Raw genomic sequence first — 23,499 nt, 5'->3', positions numbered from 1 at the left:
TGCTCTGGTGAGCTGTCGGGCCCTGGAAACATGTGGAGTTTTGTTAACGGGGCTTGTGGGACGGCGCTGCCTCCCAGAAGCAGCAGCAGCAACCTCCTGTTTCCTGTCCTGGGGGAGCACAGCTCTGGTGCGGGGAACTGCAGCGCTTGGCTAGAGCGCAAGGGAGCACTGACAAGCCAAGCGCAGTGACAGCTGCCCTGGGCTGGCACCTCCTGGGCTGTGGCAGCCTGTGCTGGCTCACAGGAGGGTGCAGAGCAGGACAGTACGTTCCACAGATGTCAGGGCCAGAATGTGTAAGAAAACAACCACTTTTAATCAAACCAACCTCCCCCACAGGTAGAAAATCCCAGGCCTGCAGAACCAGGGTGAGCAGATGGGGTCACCGCTGTTCTGCACCAAAAAAGGGCCCAAACTGACCCTAGGGAAAGTACAAGTGAACAGGAGATGCTGTGGAGCAGACAGGCACAAAAGTCTGTTCGTTCCTCCTGGGTCCGGTGTGCTGGAGCCGGGGGTGTTGCTACTCCTGCCCAGCCTCCCTGACACTGCTGGTGGTGGGACACTGGGGTGGCCACAGCCTGGGCAGCACGGTCAGGCCCTTGTCCTCTGCGGCACCTGGGCAGCGAGTGCCAGCTCTGCGCAGCGCAGGGAGCGGGACACGGCGTCAAAAGGGCAGGTGTGGCGTGGGGACAGAAAGGGCCTGTAACCACAGTCCTGCACAGCACAGCATCCTTCTGTCCTGGTGCTGGCAGGGAAGTGCCCTCCCCCTCCGTCTGCTGCCTTAGGTGGTTTTTCGCTTCTTGGCGGAGGGTCTTTCGAAGACGTCGCGCACACCTGCTGCTTTCTGCTTGAAGAACTTGGTGTTCTGGGCACTTTCCTGGCCCCAGGCCGAGTCGAATGATGTGGTGTCCTGGTCCACTAGGTGTGTGTACTTGGTCCGACCCGAGCGCCCAAAGTTCTTCACCTGGGGAGCAGAAGAGCTTGTGAGCAGCCACTTGGGGAGGGCACAGGGACCTGCTGTTCCCCGACCCCTCGGTGCAGCACGCAGGCTGGCGCCCTCGCCAGCACACCCACCTGCATGACTTTGGGCAGGATGGTCTTGTTGAAGTGGTCTTCGAGTGTTGGGGCACTGAAGTCCCTCTTGTACACCTCCTCGTCCTCATCCTGTCAGAGGAGAAGCCTGCTCAGCCAGTGCCAGTGGTGGGTGGCAGTGGGGCAGAGGTACCAGCAAACCCCTGTTGCTGCTCTGCTGGGGCTGCTGCGGTGCCTGAAGTCCCGTTAACATACTGCCGAAGGTGGAGATGCATGCACTGTCCCCCAGGCCTGCCCCTGGCAGCCATGCTCATGTCCCCTTGGGCCACTTTTCCAGAGCTGTGGCCCCCATGGAGCCAGCTCAGCACTGGCAGGTCCATGAGTGCACAGGGACAGCTCTGCTGCCTCGGCTGGGAACCCTCAACCTCACATGCGCTGTTGCAGCAGCGCGGGCTGGCTCCAGCCGAACTGCGCCTGTCCTGCTTGGGCTCATGGCCAGTGCCTGGAAGCGCCACCACGCTGTCACCACTTGCTGTCTCCACAAGAGCTGCCCCTGTTCACGTCACCCCTCACTTCAGCCCTGCGCTGCCTCAAGGGCCAGCTCTTGTCCCAGCGCACCCCCGTCCCAGGGCGCTGGTGAGCAGGGGTTGCCCCTGGCCTCAGGACACCATGGGAGTCTCAAGCAGGGAGGAACCATCCCCACATCTCGTGCAGCCCACAGCAGACTCACCATGAAGAAGGCGCCACGGTGGTAGTACTTCTGCAGGAACTTGTACTTGCCCTTCACCGCCTTGTTGGTGATGACCTTGCCATTGGCGCGCAGCTCGGCGCGGCGCTCCTCCTCTGTGAGGTTCCGCATGCGCTCGATCTCTGCCTTCTCCTTCTCCATGCTGGGGGGAGAGAAACCCCATGAGGTCTTGGCTCACCCAGCACCCTGTGAGCTACCACTGTCCCATCTGTCGCTGACCATGGGGAGTAAGGGCAGGGGGGCTCGGAGCACTTGGCCCATCTCAGACCGAGCTGCCTAGGGGCTCGGCCTCGCATTTAAGCACATAACACTTACGCTTCTCGTTCTTCGCGGTCCCGTTTGATGCGCTTCAGCTCACGTACTTTCCAGGCCTCATACTCCTCCTCGTCGTTTTCATCATCTGTATCGAGCGCATCCAGTGCTGCCAGCGAGCGCTTGTTCTCCTCAAACTCCTTCTTTGCCTCCTCTTCAACAATCTGCAGCAAGGACTAGGCTCAGCTAGCTGCTGGGGTGACTGTCCCCACACACCCCCAGCCCCCCCTCCGCACCTTCAGTGTGTACTTGCGCCGCTCCTCTGCCATCCGCTTGGCCTCCTGCTCCAGCTCCTTCTGCTTCAGTGCCTCTGCTTCCCGCTCCTGCACCGTGATCCGGTCCTTCCTGTGGCAGGACGCAGCCTCAGCCCTCCCCGGGCGCCACCAACGCCCGGCTGCTGGTAGAGCCTTCCTGCCTCGTGGCTACTGCCAGCCCTCGCCTCCCTGGCGACCGGCCCAGTCCCAGGGCCCTCCCTGCCCAGTGTCCCCACACCAGGGCTGCAGTGGGTGACCAAGCCCCGGCCGTGGGGCACAGCTCACCAGCACCCTCCCTGTGCCACTGCCTGGCACTTGCCTGAGGACTCCGGCAAACCATGCTGTGACCTGTGGTGACCCCAGAGCTGGGGAGGGGCTGTGGGTGCTCGGATCACCCCACACTGCCCCACTGCGCACGCCAGCCTGCGACCTGTGACCCGCCAGCCTACCACCTGCCACTGCGCTGCCCCGCAGCGAAGGAGGCCCGGCAGAGACGCCCTCAGAGAGCTCAGCCCTCAGCTCCCGTGTCCGACCCGCACGGCCGCGTCACGTACTTGCGGATGAAGACAGGTTTGAGACGCGGCTCCATCTCATCTTCGCTGTCCGTGTACTCCTCGTACTCAGACTCAGACTCTGACTCTTCTCCAGATCGACCCTCGTCCTCCAGCTCCATCACTTCCATCTCCTCCGTCTTCCTCTCCTGCGCTCGCTGGCGCATCATCCCACGCCGACGCTCGATCTCCTGATGGAGCCAAATGAGAGGAGTCAGACAAGCAGCCGCACCACCGCGTCTCTCCACCCTCCTGTCCAAACCGCGTTGTGTCAGGAGCGTTGGCTGTGAGACAATACATCTGTCCCTTCAGGTGCAGGGTGGCCTCTCCAGGTATCCCGTCCCACACAGAGGACGGTGACCCACCAGTGAAGTCCCAGCAGCTGTGACACTTGTCCAGCTCCACCAGACACACAGTTCAGGCCTGTCCCATTCAGGGGCTTTCCTCGGCTCGTTACTTGGCTCTGCAAGCACACCTCATCATCGATCTCCTCCTCCTCCTCTTCGCTTGTGTCCTCCCGCTCCAGACGCCAGGCCTCCCCCTCCACCTCAGAGTCACTTTCTCCAACCACTTCAGGCTCCACAATTTTACGATGTCTCGCCAGCCTGCAACACACCCCAGTGAAACGACAGCACTTTGAACACAAAGGGGCTGCGAGAAGTTGACTTGTGAACAGTTCCTAACAAGGCTGTGCGCGGGCAGACCCCACGTTCCCACCCAGGAGGCTGCAGAGCCTTGGAAGCAGCGGCTTCTCCCTGGCCACGAGCAGGCAGGAGCTCTCGGGGCAAACCTCCCTGTTTCTGGAACCAAAAGCAGCAGCTCCACAGGAGGGTGCCAATAGCACTCAGTTACTCCCTGCCCAGAGCACGTGGCAGGTGCCACTGGCTCTTCCTGCCATCCTGAGCCACAGCAGAGCATTTGGAGCCTGTTTTCACATTCCCCGACTGCAGCTGGACAAGGGGCTGTGCCCTGGCAAACAGCGACTGCGGGTTGGACGGGCAGCTCCGGGCAGAGCCAACACCTGATGCGCAGTACAGCATGTCAGTGAGCACAGTCAGAGACTCCCCCACGCTGCCTGGACAGTGTGCCCAGGCTCTGCCCGGTGTTCCTGTGGTTCCTCCTGCCCGGGCGGTAGAGTGGGGTCCGGCCACCCCAGCCCTTGCCAGGGATGCGGCTCCGCACTGCCGCAGCACCCACCGCTCCTCCACGTCCTCAGCGATGCGGTTCTGCAGGCGCCGCAGCCGGGGGTCGTTGGCGAGTTCCTCCTCCTGCTCCTCGGGCTCCACCTCCTGCTCCTTCGCCTTCTTGATGAACTGGAACTCCTCGTCCTCCTCCTCCGAGGACTCCATGGGCGCGTAGTCGGGCCGCTTCCCCGACACATACCGCTTCACCTTCACCTTCTCCATGGAGAGCTCACCTGCGGGCGGCCAGGCCGTCAGCCGCGGCGCCGCGTTTCCCCGCCGAGCCGGCCCCGCCACTGCCCGCACACTCACCCTTCTCGTTGCGGACGGGCACGGCGCCCGCCGTGGACTGGATCGGCGGCTGCTTCATGAGGGCGCTGGGGACCGACATGGCGGCGGCGGGGACGGGCCGGACGGGCCTGGGCAGCAGCGGCCGCTGACAACGGCTCCGCGGAGCCGCTCGCCCGGAACAACAACTGCGGCTCCACTTCCGCCGGAAGCGGAAGCTGCCCCGGGCGTGCGGCGAAGGACCGGAGGTGACGCCAGATGTGGGGTAACTTCCCGGGCCCCGCTGCGGGGGCGGGGACAGGCCGCGCCGGTGGCCGCGCCGAGCGCTGCCGGCTGTGCCGGGCCCGGTCCCCGCCCCGAGCCCCGCGGGCGGGCAGGGGCAGCCGGCTGTCCCCGGTGTCCGGGCGCTCCCCCCGGCCGGGGCAGGGCTCCTCTCCCTGCGGTATTACCCGCACACCGGGGTGCCGGCACTGCACGGCGATGCCAGGCGGATCCCATGGGCGGGGGCAGCACCGGGCATGGTCCCGCCGCCCGGCCCAGCCCCGTGTGGGGTGCCACTCGCCTGGGCCTCCGGTCGCGTCCCGCCGGTGCCGCATCGGCCGGGACACTGGCATTGCAGCCCCGGCCTCGCCTGCTGCCTCCCGGCTCCGGGAGCGTTACCGGAGCTCGCCGTGCGGGAGCTGCCCCCGCCGCTCTCGGGGCTGAGCTGGGGCTGCTGGCGGCTGCTGCCTGCGCCGGGAGGGGCTGAGCCCCGTCACCCGCTCCGTGCCGGCACCGGCCCCGCCGAGCCCCAGCGCGTCCGCCCGGCCCCCGGGCCCTGAGGACACGGGTCCCCCGCAGCCGTGGGGCGGCCGGTGCCGCGGGCCGGGCTGCTCGTGGGGCAGCAGGAGCCTCTGCCGGCGCGGCGCAAGGCGGGGGAGCCCCCGAGCTTCCCGGTGGCACTGGCGAGGTGGCGTCTCTGCCGGGAAGGGCTGGGGCTGCGGTTGGTTCGCGGCAGGTGAGAGGGGTTTTCCATCGGGCCGTGGCTGCCCACACCAGCACACGTCAGCCCCGAGGTTGTGCAGAGGGAAGCAAGGGCAGAGCTTTGGTTCCACGAGCTGCCCCTGCGCTGGCACAGCTGCAGATCAGATTTCACTTGAAGTTGGGCAGAACTCTGTCACAAGCGGCCGCAGCCACCTCTGCCATCCTGTGCCACCTTCTTGAAAGAGAGGAAGAGGTTTTAGCTGTGGGGAAGTCCGCCAGCGCAGGGGGATTTGGGGAACAGAGGGCCCAGGGCCAGCCCGGGCTGTGACCCCACGCTGCTGGAACCATGGCCATGCAGGATGGGCCTGGTGCTGGTGCTGGGGGTCTCCCTGCTGGACCTCCCACTGTCCTGAACACCTCGTTCCTGCGCTGAGGCCTTGCAGAGCTGGGGGCTCTCCCAGGGACCCCCTCAGCCCCTCCCACTGCAGCTGGGACACCCCGGGGTGCGGTGGGGCCGCCCTGGTGACCTGTGTCTGTGGTTTGCCTCTGTGGCCAAGGCATCAGAGCTTTGTAATTCTGCAGCAACGCGCGGTCCTCTGCAGCCTCGCCCAGGGGTAAGCCAGAGCTTGTTTGGGTGTTTCTGTCCGCTACACGCAGACAACATTTTTTGCTCCTGCTCTGCATTGGGTCATCTGGTGACATGTTAATCGTGAGGGTTGTCACAGAGTGTTCCCGCCTAACAAGTCCTGTGCCGCCCTGGCGAGGAGTGAGCTGGGACACGACTCAGGAATAATCGGACATGCCAGCTGAAGGGCGGCTGGGAGCTGCACACAAAGCACATCATGTCCTGCGCAGGTGAAGCAAAGCTAAACTCCTCGGCAAACAGGGAAATGTTGTTACAGCCCGGCTCAGTTCCGCGACTGCGGGTGTCACTGGCCTGACGAGGAGCAGCCCTGAGCCTGCAACATGTCCCTTCCGCCTACGTCCCACGAGAGGCACAGCCCAGCCGGAGAAACCGGCATGTCTGAGCAGTGGCAGCTGTGGGAGATTCAGCCCTGCAGTGCCTGTCGTGGCGTGGGGTGCATGGGGGTGTTGTGGCTCTGCTCCTGCCCATACCGGGACCCTGGGGACATGGCAGACCCCTCTCCCCTGTGCAGCGACTCTGCGGGGTGGACAGCTGAGCCCCCGTTCCCGGGAGCCAGCCCAGGGCATGGCCAGTGCCTGGCATGGCCTGGCTGCTCCTTGGTGCCCTGACACTGTGCTGGTGAGAACCTGTGCCTGCCAGCTTGGGGCATTCCTGTGTCTGTGTCGGTATGCACCACTGGGGAGAGATCCATGGGTCTGTATGCACCCCCTTCCCAGCCCACCAGAGCCCTGAGAAAACAGCTCTTGCTGAGGGCCAGGGTGGGCTCACTGCCTGGTGTTCCCTGCACACGTGTACTTGTGTTCTGTGTGTATCGCTTGTGTGGAGCCCCCCGAGTGCTGCCCGCACCTTGTGGTGCTGGGGCCAGGCAAAGGTGTCTCTGCATGTGCAGAGCTGCTGTGGTAGGGGGACAGGTGATGGTGGAACGCAATGCACGGGCAGTGCTGTGGGTTGATACCTTGGCAGTGCTACAGCTGCTGATGACAAAGTCAACAGCAGATAAAGTTACAGAATTACCCTGAGCCGTTGCTGTTTGTGTCTGCAGCTGTACCGCAGAGCAAGGTCAGGCTGCTCGCGCCGGGCGTCGTGTCCCCCGCGTGTGACCACAGTGAGATGTTGTGTCTGGGAGCGGGGCTGGGAAGGGAGCTGCTCTGGCTGGTGGGACCCTGTGAGCACCCGGGGCACGGGGGCCTTCCTAGGAACCTGCCAGCAGTGAGGGGAGCAGAGGAGAGGGGCCAGGGACACTCCAGGTGAAGGGGACTGTGACCTGAGCTTCAGGATAGGGGGTGGGAGTGGGGATATGTGTGTGCAGCACAGCTGCAGGGCTGCAGGCTCAGCCCTGTGCCAGCCTGCGTTGGGGGCAGAGCGGGTGCTGTGCTGCAGGGAAATGTTTTATTATTGATTTGGTCCCTCTGGCTGTCGCTGTTGCCTGTTTTGTTTTCTTCAGTGTTTTGCCCTTCCTCTGCTGGCTCCCTGCTCTGCCGGGGCTGCGGTCGTGCTGTGTCCCCACGCTCCTGAGGTGCCTGCGGGCAGGGGTGCAGCCCCACCACTGTTCTGCCTCCCGGAACTCTTGGGCAGATGGGCAGTTGCGTCACTGTTGGAGCTTGTGCAATCTCTGCAACCCGAAAGCCAAAAATTGACCTGATTTTTCCATGAAAGTTGGTTTCTATTGATTGTCGTGTAGTGCCAGGCCATGCGGCACAGCGTGCTTGGTGCGGAGGAGCGCGGGTGTCTGTGCCATGGCGTGGGCTGTGGGGATGCAGTGGCCATGGCCGGGCAGGACAGACCTCACTGAGAGCTGCTGGGTGGCGCTCAGTGTGCTGCTGGTGTGCGGGACAGCACTGCACAGAGCAGCCGCTCCAGGCCAGCTCCTGGCGTGTGCAGATACCTGCAAGCGATGGCTCAGATGGTTAAATGCCCAAGAGGAGGGTTTGTGATCCTGGTGGATGTGGCTGCAGTTCCTGCTTCACCCCTTCGCTGCCCCCTAAGTGGCCAAGGAGAGTGATGCTGAGCAGCCCCGTGAAGTGGGGGGACAGCAGCCGTTTGGATCCAGCCTGGTGGTCCTGCTCTCTGCTCCCTCCCAGCCCCGGGGTTCCCTGAAAGCAGATCCTGTTCTCTGTAGCTTTGTCCTGCAGCCTGGTGTCCCCATCACAGGCATTGTCTTTGGCAGGCACGGGTCAGTGTGCGGGTCCAACGCAAGCAGTTTATGTAAGAGGTTCTTCCTGTCCACACGCCCTGTGGCACCCAGATAAGCCACCATGACAAGGGCCTTTTGTCAGCTCCTCTCCCTAGCATGACATGTCACAGGCGCCAGGTGCAGCAACTTGTCACCTGCCCAGGCACGGCTGCCAGCGCCTACATGAGGCATCTGAAGAGCAGGCGGGGGCAGCCAGCCAGCCCGCCCACCGCCCTCCCCAGGCCAGGGTCTGGCTCGGGACCTGCCCCTGGCACACGTGCCCTCCATATATCTCGGCAGGGCTCCCTGGGCTGGGCTGTGCGCCCAGGGTCTGCCAGGGACAGCTCCTGACTAGGCCACGGCGGTTAGGGTAAGTGCCATGTGTCCATGGGGAGCCAGGGCCCCCTCGGGCCCACACGGGGTCCTGGGGTATGGCAGCCCCCGTGGTGGTTCAGAGGCCGGGCACCCAGGTGGGCCTGGCCTGGGAACGCTGCAGCCGGGTGCCTGCCCTGCAGAAGTAACCCAGTTTAACAGAAAAACCTGCCATGTGCCAGATTTTCTGGGCTGTTCTCAGCATCTCAGTTACCAAGGTGACTGTTTCCTGTGCGATTGCTAGTGCTTCATGATCTCCATCATGATATCCGAGTGACTTCCTTTTCTCTGTAAGGAGCTGTAGGACCCGGGGCTGCCCAGACCCTGCTGAGGTGCGGAGGATTCAGGTCAGTTTGGGTTCTGCTGCTTTTGCTTTGTGCTCTTGCCCTGGCTTTGGCGTTGCTCTTGACATGATCCTGTGCATGTGAGAGACAAAAGCATATTGTTTGTTACAAATGACCAAAGCTGTGATGAACCACAATTCACTTCTCACCTTCTCTCCTCGGTGGAAGTCTCTGTCCTGAAACCCGAAACTGGGTGGATTTTCCTTGTGTTGCTTCTTTCCAGACAGTTTGTCCGGTTGCTGTGCGCTGGCCCAGGCGGCAGCCGCCACAGTACGGATGTCACGGGAGGCCAGCGCTGCTGCCAGCTGGGCCAAGGAGCCCCGCTCTGGCAGTGCTGGGGCTGGACCAGTCGCTGCGGTTGTGTCCCGCCAGCCCCACTGCAGATCCACCAGCTGCCCGCCGTGCCTGCTGTGCGGGGATGCGAGACGAGGTGTCCTGGGGTGCCCCTCTCTGTGGGCGCCCCTGCACCCCGTCGGTGCTGGCGCCCAAGGGGGTCCAGGCTCTCCCGGGCAGATCCAGCTGCCCCACTCTGGCCGCACGCGCAGCGCCGGTGGGTACCGGGAAGAGGCTGTGCCGAGCCCCGGCCATGGCCGGTGCCAGCCGCGGGTGGGTCTCCCCAGGCCGGGCCGGGGGAGAGCGGCCCCGGTTCTCGCGGGGTGCGGGGGTGCCCGGGGAAGCCGGGCGCGGGGCGCTGGCGGCGCCGGTTCGGCGGCGGCGGGCGGGGCGGGCGGCGGTGACGGCATCCGGCGGCGCCCGGCGGAGCGGCGGCCGTGCCGCGCCGGGCCGGGCCGGGCTGCGCCGCCGAGCGGAGCCGGGGCGGGCCGCGCGGGGCCGGTGTGTCGGTGCGGGCCGGTGGCGGGCGGGGCGGCGCTGACAGCTGCTCGGCGTAAACAAGCGGCCCCGCCGGGCCGCCCCGGCCTCCCCTGCCTGGGCCGGGCCCGGCTCCGGGGCGGGCGCTCCGGGCGCCCCGCGGCGTGACGCGGCGCCGCCGCCAGACGGGCCCGGCCGCCGGCGGGACGGGAGCGGGCAGGCCGCGCGGTAAGGGCCAGGGGACGCGGCCGGGAGGGCTCGACCCGTCGGCGCCGGCGGTTTGACAGCTGGGGTGGCCCAGCCGGAACGGACCCCGGGCGGGGGCGGCCGGTGGCGCCGCGGCAGTTGGGCAGCCCCGGGCTCGGGGCGGGCGGGCCCGGGAGCAGAGGCCGTGTGCGGCGGCACCGGGGCGGCGGGAGCGGGCTGGGCTGGCGGCGGGGCCGGCCGGAGCCGAGGGCAGGAGGGGGCCGGGCCCAGTCCCGCCGCCCCGCGGAGCCAGCCCGGCCCGGCCGCCCTCGCAGCCCCGGGGCTCGGCCGCGACTGTGGGGCCACCGGCGGGGCCGGGGGGTCCCGGCTGCCGCCGTGTACCCGGTGCCACGGGCAGTGTCCTGCTCAGGGGAGCCGGGAGCGTTGGTCGGCGGTGCTGTACCCCCTCACACCGCGCTGTGTGGGCTGGCCGGCCCAGCCCGGGGCTGTCCCGCTGCCCCTGTTCTCCCTCCTGCCCCAGGGACGGGCCGAGGTTTTGGGCAGGACCGGGGTGCAGCAGAGCTGTGGTGTCTGGCCAGAGGGAGCCAGCCGGGCCGGCTGTGCTGGCGCAGCTGGTGTTAGGTGCCGGAGCTGGGGAGGGGGCACGGCAGCCGTGTCCCCACGTGGAGCGGTCGTTGCCGGGGAGCGTGGTGGCTGCTGTCTCTGGGGCCAGCAAGGTGGGGGAGGCTGCTTGGCACTGGCACCTGCGGCAGGGCCGAGGTGCTGGCACAGAGGCTGGCTGTGGCAGAGTCCCCTTGTGCTGTGCGTGCTGCTGTCCCTCTTCACGTGGCAGCTTTTCCCCTTCCCTGGGTGCTCCAGGAGCTTTTCCTACTGGAAACTGTGGGCCCTGGCCCAATCTGGGACGCTCTGATCCAGCCTCTGGCGTGTGCGTGTGGCTCTGGGTCCCTTGACAGGGTGGCCAAGCCTGCAGCCGGCTGAGGTCTGGTCGCCAGGGGAGCTGCAGCTGCCTGAATCGCGGCACTGTCCATGCTGCAGCCTGCGGTGGGGTCTCTGGCAGCTGCCAGGAGCTGCTCTCCTCACTGGCAGCACCACAGGCTCCCTGCTCGCTGTGGCCGCTGCTTGCAGAAGGGGATGGGGCTCCGCTGAGCACTGCCGGTTCTCCCGTTCCCCACTATCTCTGAAACATGACCGGATATTTCAGGGACCCTTTGCATCTCTGTGCTTGGAGCTCACACCGGTGCTGTCCTGTCCTGGGCTTGTTTGTGCTGGGTGGGTTCTCCCTGCTCTACTCCCCACCCACCTTCCCAGCTTCTCATGTCTGCCCTCCGGCAGGGTGCATCCCCGCATGCCAGTCCCTGGGTGCATGCTGGAGGTGACGGAATGGCCCTTTTCCTGATCCCTGTGCTGGTTCTCTGTCTGTTGTGAAGATGAGTCACACCGGTGTCACCATGTTGTGCTCCAGAGGAAGGGCAGAGCAGAGCTGCTGACAGTGACAGGCAGCACGGTGCTCAGCACTGCCACCAGGCACCGCCTGCTCGCTGGCTGTGGAGGTGCTGGTGCTCTGCTCTCCCTGGTCTTCCTACTTCCAGCCTCCCAGTTAGCTGGGGTCCCTCGTGCAGCATCTGGGGACATCTCCGGTGTGCCCTTGGGACTGGAGAGGCCGGCATCCTGTCCTGGCTGCTCCCAGCCCCGTGCCCCAATGGTCCCCTCCCGGTTGGAGAAGGGGCTCCTGCCCACTGTGGAGCTTCCCTGGCCATGCCTCCTGCCTCCTTTGGCGCCCTTCTCCCTCCCACTGTCTCCCTGTTTGTAAGCACGGAGCATAAGTATGCATTGGGCAATAGGGAAGGTAAACAGCAGCTCCGTGCTGGGCCACCCCGCATAGCCGCTCCTCGGGGTCCAAGGTCTTGCGTGGCCGTTTGTGAGCTGTGGTGGGAAGTGGTGCCATGTGCCAGGGTCTCTGCCTGGTGCTGGAGCTGTGGCTTGGCCTGGTGGAGCCTGAGCACTCTGGGTTTGAAGAGACGCGCCCCTGGGCCTGACTCTTGGGTCTCTCCGCAGATCGTGCTGCTGTTCCAGACGGCCTGTCCCGGCTGCCGCAGGCTGGTCCCCATGCTCTCTGGGGCTGAGCGGAGAGGCCGGCGCACCCTGGGGTGCTGACGCAAGGGGGACCCACCGCTCCCAGGACCCTCCTGCTCCCCAGCCAGAGGAACCCCGATACTCTGATGGATCTGAGGCCCTGCTCGCTGCTCCTGCTCTGGACTCTGGTGGTTGCCCTCACTCTCCTGGCCCAGGAGGTGCTGGCCCAACGTATCTACACCAACACCTGGGCCGTGCTCGTCCCCGCGGGGCCCCAGGAGGCTGACAGGCTGGCCAGGAAGCATGGATTCCTCAACCTGGGCCCGGTAAGTCCCACACTTCCTTCTCCCTGCGGAAATTGTGTCCTCTGCTGGCTCTGCCATTGTCTGGGCTGGCACAGGGCTCGGCCCTGGAGCCTGCTCAGGGGCTGCTTTTTCTGGCAGCATGGCTGCTGCATTTGTGCCTGTTTGCTGCAGCCTCCCAGCATCCACTGCTTGATCCAAGGGCAGTCGTCGGTCCTTAGCTGGATGCTGCCAGGCCCTCTCCCACCGGCCGGCCGGTCTGGTGGCACGGCATGGCACGCTCTGTGGGCTGAAGGGGGAGAGGCCCATCCCAGTGTGAGGAAATTGGGGGTGCTCTGCAGTGGCAGAGCAGGGGAGGGCTCCCTGTTGCTGCCAGTGCTCCTGCAGCGAGCTGCCTGGCGTGGCATGGCCTCTGCACCACTGGGCAGCGGCAGCACCCTGGGGTGTCCCCAGAGCAGCTGGTCTGACAGCAACCACGTGTCCTCAGCCCAGAGCTGCCGTCACAGCAGGCATATCCCAGGTCCCCACTGCTCTCGGCTCTCTGCCCTCAGCCCGTGCGGGGACGATGCAGCACATGTGGCTGTGCTGGGCCGGCACCTCCTGGCAGTGGGCTGGGGAGGATGGAGTGATGGCAGAGGAACCAGGGCCACTTGTATTCCCTGCGGTCCCAGCTATTCCTGGCCTTGTCCCCAGTGCGAGGAGCTCTGTGGCACTCTCCTCCTGGCAGCCTCAGCAGGGCCTGGCTCCCCAGGCTCTCCCACAGGCACGGGGAGCTGGATGGGCCCTGCTCCAGCAAGGGGAGGCTGGCACTGGCAGAGCCGAGCCCATGCTGTGCTGTGCCGGGGGTCTGCTGCCCTGAGAGCACGGTGCTCCCGGGGTGGGCTGGCTCTGCGGGAAGGAAGCGCAGGGAAAAATCCCAGAGGAAATTGCACAACTGGTGCTGCGGTGTCAGGACCTTGGCCGAGCAGCTGCTGTGGGGGGGTGGGAAGGTGGCTGTCCCTGCAGCCGCAGGGTGTCTGGTCCTGCTGCCTGAGAGCAGCCCTGCACTGAGGTGCCATCAGCCTTTCCCGGCACACTGTGATGCCGGGTCCCAGGGCCGAGGGCCACGGGGCTCTGGGCCGTGTCCTCCCAGCCCAGGGCTGCCTGTCGGGCCATGCGAGGCCCGTGCCTTGGTGAGGAGCCCGGCCCTGTTTGGGGTCTGTTCCCAGGAGCCGTGATGGTTCTATGCCAGCTCTGCCTGGCAGCACCCACCTTCTCACTGTGCCATCCGTCCTGTTCCAGGGGCTGGCACCTCTCCCTGGCTCTGCCAGCCCGCTGAGCTGTCGGCGGGGCAGCACCTGCAGGCAGAGACCCACGGGTAGCGTGGGACGAGGCTAGGCTGGGCACATTTTCTCCCATCTGGAGCCCATCGTGGTGTCTGTGCCGTGGGATGGGGCTGGGCTGGCCGCCTGCTCCCGCAGAGCTGGGCTTTCCCTCCGGGAGCTGCTGGGCCGTTTTTCGGGGGCTGAGCCACTGGGACAGGATGCAGCAGCCAGACTGGAGTGGGGACTGGTTGCTTCTGGCAGTGCCCCAGTGAGGGGCCCCCAGGGCCCTTATCGGAGTGGATCCTGGTCGCACTGGGCTCTGGACACTGTCTGCCAGCCGGGCTGTCCTGCTGTGCTCCCTGCAGGGCTGGGGGTTAGGCAGACCCTGGGCCAGTGGTGCCTCCCACAGAGAGGTTCCATGGCCCACGTCTGGTGCCAGTGGCCTTGAGGGGGACCCAAAGGACAGTGTTGGGTGGGTGTGGGTCAGAGGGCTGGCTGGGGTGGCCATGAACCATGGCAGGAGGTTGGGGCAGGAGGGCTGAGCTGGCACCGCTCCCTGTGGGGGACACACGGGGCAGGGGGCAGATCTGCCCTCACTGAGGACAGGGATGTGGGGATCAGGGTGGGAGTGTGTGGGCCAGCTGGCTACTGCTGCACCACAGTGACTCTGCAGACCTGAACCCATGGATGACCAGACCAAGCCGCCATCGCCTGTGGGAACAATCAGGCCCTGTCCTCAGCCCAGGAGATGTGGGGATGCTGGGGAGGACAGCGAGCCTGCAGCTCCCTTCCCCTCTGCCAGCGCAGAGCAGAGCCTTTTGCCTCAGCACCTCCCAGGTACTCTGAGCTGCTGGGGGCTGTGGTATGTGGGGAACAGGCCTGTGTCTGTCCCAGTGATGCTGGCAGTGCTGAGGGTGCTGCGCAACGGGTGCACCTTTCCCTGCTCCACACGCTGGCTCCTGGCTGGCTGGGCTGGTGGCACATCTGCAGAGCTCTGATAAGCCTGAGGGAGCTCGTTAACTGCAATCAAACTGTTTTGCGGCAGCCTTGGGCAGTGGAGGGCGAGATGTCCTCTCCCCGTGTCCCCGCAGCGTTGTGGCTGCGGCTCCGTCTCTGTGGCTCCCAGCGGGGCAGGGCGGGTGCTTGGCTGCTGGGCTGGGAGCTCCTGGGCCTTGGCCAGCTTTGGGGACCTGCAGGAGGGCGTAAGGAAATTAGAGTGCTGGAGAGGATTTGGGGTTTAAAAATAACTGTCTGGGCAGCTGCATGGCCTCCTGGCCAGTCAGGCTTTGCTGAGCTCCATCCTGCCCCGGCCGGGCTGTCTCCGTGTGTGTGAGCTGCACTGGGGCTCAGCTCGTTGGCTGGGGCTGCTCCTGTCTGAGGTCATGTCACTATGTCCCCAAGGTCTCCACAACTGCCTCAGCCCCTTGCTGGAGATCCTGTTCTGTGCACCCAGACACTGGCCCCAGCAACCACTCTGGGGTGGCCTAGCCTGCCTGTGGCAGCCCCAGCTCGGGTTTGCAGGTGGGGGGATGGGGAACTGAGGAGATGGGGCTCTCCTGTCAATCCTGCTCCTTGCTCTGTTGCAGATCTTTGGTGACTATTACCACTTCCGGCACAGCGGCGTGGTGAAGCGTTCCCTCTCGCCCCACCAGTCCTGGCACAGCCGTTTGGCCAGGGAGCCGCAGGTATGTGGAGGGGGGCCCAGTGGGGTCTAGCTGTGCCCCCAGCAGCCGCACATAGCCCGTGAGCCAGTGCTGAGCTGCCTGGAACCAGCCCCTTGCACCAGAGCCCATGGCAGAGCCAGGTGGGAGCCCAGCACGGAGCCAGGAAGGGCAGGGTTTGGCAGAACCAGTGTCACCATCCTGTGGGCTGTGACCCCAGGGTGTGGGGCAGCCTCTGCTCCGCTCTGTCCTCGCACACAGGCAGGGTGTGCAGGGCAGTGCCGGGTCCCAGCATGGTGGTGTGGCTGCCCTGCCATGATCTCCGGCTCCAGCCCAGGACTCGGTGCACTGGCAGGGTGCATGGCGTGTCATGGCGCTGGCAGAGCCGGCTGCTCGGCAGAGCTCTGTGCCCTGACCTGCCTGCTCTGCTGGAGCGTAGCCTGTCACAGGACACATGGCAATGCCACCCGGCTTGGCTGGCAGCTGGGGCCAGAAGGAACAGTCTGATGCTGCAGTGGCTCTGGCGGGGTCAGAGGCTGTGATGTGTCTGGGGGCAGCCCCTCCAGGCAGCCAGCTGGCCAGGGCCTGGGGGCTGCTGGCATGGCATGAGTGGCCGAGGCGGGTGCGAGAGCCCCATGGCCTCTCTGCCCCCAGGTGCAGTGGCTGGAGCAGCAGGTGGCAAAGCGCAGGACCAAGCGAGACGTGTTCATGGAGCCCACGGACCCCAAGTTCCCGCAGCAGTGGTACCTGGTGAGTGCTGGGTGCGAGGGGAGCAGGCAGCTGCAGGGCAGCGGATGCAGGTTCTGGGGATGATGGACGGCTGTCAGGCAGCTCTGCCAGCCAGGCTGATGGCAGGGAGGTGGAAGACCTGGGGAGCTGCCTGGTGCTGTGTTGGGGACAGCGGGGGAGGGAAAGAGGCTGAGCTGGTGGAGCTGCGACTCCCTGCCGGGGAGGGGGGAGCTGGGCCTGGGCTGGGGGCACAGCCTTTGATCTGGTCCAGGAGCGGGGTCTGTGCTGTGCTTGTCTGCGCTGCGGGACTGGGGCTGAGGTCTACAGAGGGAGCTGCATTTGCGGGGCCCCAGCACAGTCTGGGGCTCGGTCTCCTTTCGGAGCAGTGCTCCTTGGCCGCCATGCCAGCCCTCTGTACCCGTGATCCCTGGGGTTTCCTTGTCCCCACCACAGCAGAGCAGGGTGGGGCTGCCTGTCACCTGCCCTCACAGCCGGGGGTCTGGCCCCCCACAGCAGTGCCAGCAGCTGGGCGCAGCACCTATTGCCAGGGCCTCTCTTGGCAGTACAACACAAACCAGCGGGACCTGAACGTGCGACAGGCCTGGGCGCAGGGGTACACGGGCAAGGGCATTGTGGTGTCCATCCTGGATGACGGCATCGAGAAGAACCACCCTGACCTGGAGGGCAACTACGTGAGTGCGGGGCGATGCCACAGGGTGGTGCCGCGGGTGGTGTGCCGGGGAACCATCCGTGCTGGTGCCTGCCGTGGTGGGACATGGAGGAGAGCAGTGGAGGCAGGACCAGAGCACCCAGCCCAGGGGCACAGAGCACAGGCATGGCAGTGGGTCTCGGTGGCCACAGTAGATGGTCTTCAACTGCCAGATCTGTGTTCCAGGATCCAGGGGCGAGCTTTGATGTCAACGACCAGGACCCCGACCCACAGCCACGCTACACACAGATGAACGACAACAGGTGAGGCAGAGGCAGGGGCGGCAGAGCCCAGTGACGCAGGGACACAGCACCAGCTCTAGGGAAGGCGGGAGGGGATGGGGTGGCGGCTCACTTCTCCCCCATGGAGAGAGCCTCTTTCTGGTGCCAGCAGCATCCTTTGGGGCTGCCTCTGGAGCAGGAGGGTGGGCTGGGGAGCCCCAGGAGCCTTCGGCTGCCCTGTTTGGGAGGGCAGGAGGCAGCCTGGGCACTGCTCTCTCTGGCTGCCAGTGTCCAGCCCTGTGCTCCCTGTGCCCCATCTGAATGTGCTTGGTGCTGTTCCACTGCAGACACGGCACGCGCTGCGCCGGGGAAGTTGCTGCCGTGGCAAACAACGGGATCTGCGGTGTCGGCGTGGCGTACAATGCCAGGATCGGAGGTGGGTGTGCCCTGCCCTGCACTGAAAGCAGAGCCTGCACTGGCTCCGTGGTGCCACGGCAGATGAGCAGGCTGTGCTGGGGTGTCAACCTGCTGGCCAGTCACACACAGCCTGTGGCAGCCCGTGGCACAGGGCAGTGCTGGCCGGGGCTCTCGCTGCCCTGCCCCGTCCCCTGTCCTGACCTCTGCTCTCCGGCCCCAGGTGTGCGCATGTTGGACGGGGAAGTGACAGACGCTGTGGAGGCCCATTCCTTGGGCCTCAACCCCAACCACATCCACATCTACAGTGCCAGCTGGGGCCCCGAGGATGACGGCAAGACAGTGGATGGCCCAGCGCGGCTGGCGGAGGAGGCTTTTTTCCGCGGGGTCAGCCAGGTGAGCAGGGTAGTGTGCTGGGAGTGCTGGCCAAGCTCCTACCCTTCCCCTGGGTGTCCCTTGCTCTACCTGCCCAGTCACTGTCCCGGCCCTCGGGATGAGCCATCTGTTCCAGCCCATCTCCAGGATCAGGCTCTGTTGGTTTTTCCTGTTGTTCCTGTGCTATAGCTGAGTCAGGGCTCCTCCTGGGCAGGGCGCATCTAACCTTTCTGTCCTCCCTGCTCGGGGAGCAGCCGCTCAGTCCTGCATGGGACAGTCCCTCCCTGTGGTCTGGAGGCCTTTGCTGGTCCCTGCCTCACTTTGGGCCCAGCCACTCACCCTCCGCCCGTCCTTTCCCAGCCCCGAGGACTGTGGGTGCAGCCGGTGCCTTGCTGTGGCCATGGTGCAGCCTGCGGGGTTCAGACACGTGGAAAGACGCGTGTTGTGCAGGGCATGCAGGCAGACCCGCCCTGGGTGCCATGACAGCGCTGTCACACGCTGTGAGCGCGGCTGCGGCTTTTGGTGCTGAGCAGCCGGCTGGGGCTACTGTGCCGAGCTCCAGCAGCGGGGCCAGGCAGCTGCAAATCCTATCTGGGCAGAGCCAGCCTGGGTGATGATTTCTGAACAGCAAAAGACATGGGGTTTTTGGAAGCCCACCTTTGGCACAGCTCCCGCTGGGCAGTGCCAGACCTGCTGGGGCAGCTCCTGCAGAGATGCCATGGCATCTCCTGGGCGTGGCAGTGCTGAGGGCTGGCGGTGCCGGGCGCCCAGGCCAGCGTCTGACCGGTGACGTCCTGTTGTCCCCCACTGTCCCGGCTGCATCTGCTCAGACTTTCCTGCTCAGGCTAGAAGAGCCCTGGGGCCAGCACCGTCCCCTTGTCCACCGTCCGCTGTGGTACTCAGCCCACAGCAGTGCGATGCCGCCGGCGCTGACCCTCACCCTGCCTCTGTTGCTAGGGCCGAGGGGGGCTGGGCTCCATCTTCGTCTGGGCGTCCGGGAACGGGGGCCGCGAGCACGACAGCTGCAACTGTGACGGTTACACCAACAGCATCTACACACTGTCCATCAGCAGCACCACGCAGTACGGCAACGTGCCCTGGTACAGCGAGGCCTGCTCATCCACCCTCGCCACCACCTACAGCAGCGGCAACCAGAATGAGAAGCAGATTGTGAGTCGGGGCTGGGGGGTCTGTGGGCCAGGGCGTCGGGGCGGCCCTCCAAAGCCAAGTGGGCCACGGTGCTGGGAGCAGGACTGGCCCTGCTTGGCCACGGTGCCGCCGCTGGCTGCTTCTGGGGCTTCTGAGTTTGGGGCTTCGGGAGAGAAACTCGAGCATGGAGGCTCTGCCTTGCCTGCCCTGGTCCCCGAGTGGCTTCTACCCCCGCACTCCTCCTTGCAGGTAACGACTGACCTCCGGCAGAAATGCACTGAATCGCACACAGGGACGTCGGCCTCGGCGCCCCTGGCCGCGGGCATCATCGCCCTCGCCCTGGAAGCCAAGTAAGGGTGGGCACAGCATTAGGCTGTGCTGGGGAAGGCTGCGCCAGCCCCAAAGGGCACCAGAGACCCACCAGGGCTGGGAGGTGCCGGTGCCTGAGCCCCATGTCTCCCTGCAGCAAGAACCTGACCTGGCGGGACATGCAGCACCTGGTGGTGCATACGTCAAAGCCGGCTCACCTCAATGCCAACGACTGGGTTACCAACGGCGTCGGCCGCAAAGGTACCGGGGTGTCAGGGATGGAACAGGGTCTCCCGTTCCCAGGGTGCTGGGGTAGAGCACCCCGGCAGCCAGGGGGCTGGAAGAGGCAGGAGGCCCCACGAGCCACATGATGCGCCAAGGCACGTGTGTCCCCTGGGGGCCCCAGGAGTGGTGCTGACCCCGTCTCTGTCTTCTCTGTCTGCAGTCAGCCACTCGTACGGCTACGGCCTGCTGGACGCTGGGGCCATGGTCAGCCTGGCCAAGAACTGGACCACAGTGGGACCTCAGAGGAAATGTGTCATCGATGTCCTCACGGAGCCCAAGTAAGGGCTGGTGAGCCCAGGGGGGCATCACCGCGCATCTGCCCTGTACACGGTCCCGCGCTGAAGCCTGAGCACCTCTGAGTCTAGGGCTGGGAGTGGGGAGGATCTGTGGGGCTGAGCTGCTCCTGGCACCCCAGGCCGTCCACCAGGGAGAGCTTGGGGAGAGCCGGGAAAGGTGCCTTCAGCCAGCACCAACATCAGCTGCTGTGCCTGCCCACTGCTGCTGGGGCTGGGCTGGGATGCTGCGGTTTGGGAGCCGCCAGTACAACTCATCCCCAGACAGAGGGGCTTTTCAGGGCTGGACAGAAGCTCCTTTTACTCGGCTTGGCCATGGCTGCCACAGTGCAGCATGTGCCGAGTCTCGTGTGCGGACAGACGCTCCCCAGGGCTCTTCGGGGGACGTCCCTGGGCATGGAGGGAGCCAGGGCTGGGCCCTGCCCAAGCCACCGCGACCAGCCCTTCCCCTCCCTGTGACCCATGTCCTGCACTGGCACCAGGGCTGGCCTGGAGTGGGGAGAGCTGCACATGAGCAGTGGGATGGGGACAACCACGTCTGTCCTGTCCCTGGCTGCGCCATTCAGGGTGGAGCTGGCCCTGCAGTGGGGGAAGAAAGGGCCCATTCAGGGCTGGCACAGACTGCGAGCGGGGAGGCAGCACTGGGCAGGGCGTGTGGGCAGAGCAACCTCCCCACACCCGGGAACCAGGGCAGGGCCGTCTGCTGCGTGTGCTGCCTGCACCTTGTCCACTGCCTGTACTCCCCGTCTGCTGCCCGCACGCTGTCTGGGATGGAGAGGGGCCCCAAAGCCGCTGCCGAGTTGCCTCTGGCTCCAGCCACCCTGGGGCACAGCACCCGGTTCCCAGGGCAGCTGCGAAGCCCCAGAGTGAAGTGTGGGGACCAGGGCGCCTTGTTGTGTGTCCCCAGGCTGGGACTGGGCTCACTGTTGCCTGTCCTGGGCAGGGACATCGGGAAGCGCCTGGAGGTGCGGCGGAAGGTGGACGCCTGCCTGGGGAAAGCCAACTACATCAGCCGGCTGGAGCATGCGCAGGCCAGGCTGACACTGTCCTACAACCGGCGCGGGGACCTGGCCATCCACCTAGTCAGCCCCATGGGCACCCGCTCCACCCTCCTGGCTGCCAGGTATGTGTTGGGCCGGGGGGACCCGAGGCCTGGGCTGGCACATGTGGGTCTGCAGGGCACCAGCACTCACCTTTTGTCCCCTCTTGCCCAGGCCCCACGACTTCTCAGCCGATGGCTTCAATGACTGGGCCTTCATGACTACACACTCATGGGATGAGGACCCATCCGGGGAATGGGTGCTGGAGATCGAGAACACCAGTGACGCCAACAACTACGGTAGGGCTGGACCGGCCTCACCTCCGCGCTGCCTCCCTCAGCCCAGCACAGGAGCAAGAACAGCGTGGGCACCTGGTGTCCCCCAGTGCCCCTGGCCTGAGGGGAATGCTGGCAGCTCGGGTGCTTTGCAGTGACCAAGGAGGGAGGCTGGAGCTGGGCATGTGGGAGGGGATACAGCTGCTCAAGGGCAGCGGGGCTCTGGGGCAGCAGGTGACCCCATGCCAGCCAGCCTGGCCCCCCCGCTCTGTGAGCAGCCCTGCGCAGGGACAGGATCCCGTATCAGGCATCTTCCAGGCAGTGGGCACAGCCCCCCTGTCCCTGACAACCCGTGGTGGGGACCAGTGCAGGCCCCCTCCCTGCACCTGTCCCCAGCATGGGTGGCCTTGCAGGTGTTGTTGCTCCTCACCCCGTGTTGTTGCTCCTCACCCCGTGTTGGTGCTTCTCACCCCATGTTGTTTCCCACCCTGTATTGTGGCAGGCACGCTGACCAAATTCACGCTCGTGCTGTACGGGACCGCCACTGAGTCCCCCAGCCTCTCCAACCAGCTGGAGAGCAGCGGCTGCAAGACCCTGACCCCCAGCCAGACCTGTGTGGGTGAGTGCGGGGCTGGAAGGGGGATGGGGGCGTGGGCACCCACTGGCCACGCTGACCCTGTGTTTCCACAGTCTGCGAGGAGGGCTACTACCTGCACCAGAAGAGCTGCCTGAAGCACTGCCCTCCCGGCTTTGCACCCGGTGTCCAGAGCACGCACTACAGCCTGGAGAACAGCGTGGAGCCCATCGCCCCCCAGCTCTGCCTGCCCTGCCACCCTTCCTGCGCCACCTGCGCGGGGCCTGGCCCCAACCAGTGCCTGACCTGCCCCGCACACTCGCACTTCAGCAGCTTGGACCTCTCCTGCTCCCACCAGACACAGAGCAGCCGCGCGTCCCCTGCCCTGGCAGACAGCGAGGGGCTGGCCGAGACCCCCTCTGCAGCCAACCTGCCCGTCCTCATTGCCAGCCTCAGCTGTGTCCTCATTGTCATCATATTCGTCACTGTCTTCCTGGTGCTGCAGGCACGCTCAGGCTTCAGCCTACGGGGCGTGAAGGTCTACGCCCTGGACAGTGGGATCATCTCCTACAAGGGGCTTCCCTCTGACATCTGGCAGGAGGAGGGCCCCTCGGAGTCGGACGGTGAGGAGAACGAGGCGCACAGCGAGAGGACTGCCTTCATCAGAGACCAAAGTGCCCTTTGATGAGCCCTCCCGCCCCTCCCTCCTCCCTGCCCAGCACCGCGGGGCCGGGGCAGGCGAGGCCGAGGGGCCCCAGACTCTGTCCCTGTCCCATCCTCTCCCACAGCGCAGCAGCCCAGGGCTCCCCATCTGCCAGCACTGTCCCCCAGCCCCGGCCTGGGCTGCTGGGCACGGCTCTGCCAGCACCGTCCCCGGCTCGGCACCGTCCCACTCTTGCACCATCTCTCTTGGCCCTGTGCTGGCAGCTGCGTCCCCTACCCCAGGCAGGTGGCTGTTGCAGGGCATCCCATGAGCTGGGGCTCCCTGGGTTGTCACTGCCCTGAGCCCCCCTGCAGCACAGCGTCCCCCTGCTGCCCTCGGCACCCCTGGGCCTCTGCCTGCGCCCAGCTCCCCGCTGCCCCGAGGGCCTGTCCACCCCACCTGTGCCCTTCAACAGCAATAATGGCCAGGCCTCAGCGCTGCTGCCTGCCCGCTGCCCACACATCGCAACGCAACTGTGGCTGCCTGTGGCGCACACAGGAGCCCCTGCTCCAGTGCGTGGGGCAGAGCAGCCCCTTCCCTGTGCCCAGGGCTCAGCCCCCGCAGGCAGAGACCCCCTCACACAGACCCCGCTCCGTGGGGCTGCCCCCATGCTGCTGGCCAGGGCGGTTGGGCAGTGCTGGTGCCTGCGCTGCCCTGGCTCTGCCTGCACCCTGCCTGTGCTGGGCAGAGCCCGGCGTCCCTGCAGCCCCCACACCCCTGCCCCCCGATGTGCCTTGCCCCCACTTGGTGACAATCCGTTCTGCTCCCCGCTGGAGCCCCCTCCCGGCACCGCCTGCCCACGCTGCCCCTTCCCCGCGGGCTGGGGGCCGGTGCCGCGAGCCCCTTCGCCGTCCGCCGCTGCACACCGGGGCTGTGGCACGGGCTCCCGCCAGCCCCGGCCCCTGCGGACGGAGCTGCCGGCCAGGGGCCACAGGACTATTTTTCTATAATAACTTTTTGGTGCACAGTAATTTTTTCTTGTAATTTAATCAGCCAGGAGCTGCCTCCTGAGCCTGTTTTTAATTTAATGGATGTGGATATAACGCTAGAGAGACTGAGTTATTAAATGTTCAGAACTATGCAAACCAGCTCTGCTGCCTGTGCTCTGTGTGCTGGGATGGCAGCCTGGCTGCGGGGCAGGAGCATCAGGGTCGGGGTCTGTCACCCCCTGCTGCTGCCCTGGGCCTGTAGGTCCTCTCATCCCT

General features: G+C 65.7%; 2 protein-coding genes across 4 annotated transcripts; one reads left to right on the top strand and one right to left on the bottom strand.

The window, feature by feature from the left end:
• Nucleotides 1-292: 292 nt before the first annotated feature.
• MFAP1 (microfibril associated protein 1) lies at nucleotides 293-4,609 on the bottom strand. The gene is made up of 9 exons (XM_065076933.1): nucleotides 4,388-4,609; nucleotides 4,092-4,311; nucleotides 3,370-3,499; nucleotides 2,898-3,085; nucleotides 2,326-2,434; nucleotides 2,093-2,253; nucleotides 1,760-1,919; nucleotides 1,072-1,161; nucleotides 293-961 (listed from the first exon to the last, which is right to left on the bottom strand). Exons 1-9 carry the CDS (start codon nucleotides 4,464-4,466, stop codon nucleotides 779-781), a joined length of 1,320 nt encoding a protein of 439 aa, XP_064933005.1. The 5' UTR covers nucleotides 4,467-4,609; the 3' UTR covers nucleotides 293-778.
• Nucleotides 4,610-4,712: 103 nt separating this feature from the next.
• FURIN (furin, paired basic amino acid cleaving enzyme) lies at nucleotides 4,713-23,379 on the top strand. 3 transcript variants are annotated; one of them, XM_005511167.3, is made up of 16 exons: nucleotides 4,713-8,864; nucleotides 11,934-12,277; nucleotides 15,144-15,242; nucleotides 15,873-15,968; nucleotides 16,511-16,639; nucleotides 16,843-16,919; nucleotides 17,225-17,313; nucleotides 17,515-17,687; nucleotides 18,624-18,836; nucleotides 19,065-19,165; nucleotides 19,282-19,385; nucleotides 19,570-19,687; nucleotides 20,646-20,825; nucleotides 20,917-21,041; nucleotides 21,520-21,636; nucleotides 21,708-23,379. In XM_005511167.3, exons 2-16 carry the CDS (start codon nucleotides 12,098-12,100, stop codon nucleotides 22,274-22,276), a joined length of 2,370 nt encoding a protein of 789 aa, XP_005511224.1. In that variant the 5' UTR covers nucleotides 4,713-8,864; nucleotides 11,934-12,097; the 3' UTR covers nucleotides 22,277-23,379. The 3 variants fall into 3 exon arrangements, with proteins under 3 accessions (XP_005511224.1, XP_064932990.1, XP_064932989.1); XM_065076918.1 differs by lacking the exon at nucleotides 4,713-8,864 and adding an exon at nucleotides 9,202-9,411; XM_065076917.1 differs by lacking the exon at nucleotides 4,713-8,864 and adding an exon at nucleotides 9,731-9,899.
• Nucleotides 23,380-23,499: the final 120 nt, after the last annotated feature.

This window comes from Columba livia, chromosome 11 (assembly GCF_036013475.1).
Source record: "Columba livia isolate bColLiv1 breed racing homer chromosome 11, bColLiv1.pat.W.v2, whole genome shotgun sequence".
NCBI classification, from domain to species: Eukaryota; Metazoa; Chordata; class Aves; order Columbiformes; family Columbidae; genus Columba; species Columba livia.
This window is presented reverse-complemented; position numbering and strand designations above follow the sequence as displayed.

What these genes read in the sequence shown, in the direction of transcription:
- MFAP1 (XM_065076933.1), bottom strand. Translation starts at nt 4,466, where the DNA reads ATGTCGGTCCCCAGCGCCCTCATGAAGCAGCCGCCGATCCAGTCCACG. An exon ending in GCCCGTCCGCAACGAGAAGG is followed by an intron (nt 4,312 to 4,387) that starts GTGAGTGTGCGG and finishes GGCCGCCCGCAG; the next exon opens with GTGAGCTCTCCATGGAGAAG. An exon ending in GACCGCGAAGAACGAGAAGC is followed by an intron (nt 1,920 to 2,092) that starts GTAAGTGTTATG and finishes CTCTCCCCCCAG; the next exon opens with CATGGAGAAGGAGAAGGCAG.
- FURIN (XM_005511167.3), top strand. Translation starts at nt 12,098, where the DNA reads ATGGATCTGAGGCCCTGCTCGCTGCTCCTGCTCTGGACTCTGGTGGTT. An exon ending in ACACAGATGAACGACAACAG is followed by an intron (nt 16,920 to 17,224) that starts GTGAGGCAGAGG and finishes GTTCCACTGCAG; the next exon opens with ACACGGCACGCGCTGCGCCG. An exon ending in CAACGGCGTCGGCCGCAAAG is followed by an intron (nt 19,386 to 19,569) that starts GTACCGGGGTGT and finishes CTCTGTCTGCAG; the next exon opens with TCAGCCACTCGTACGGCTAC.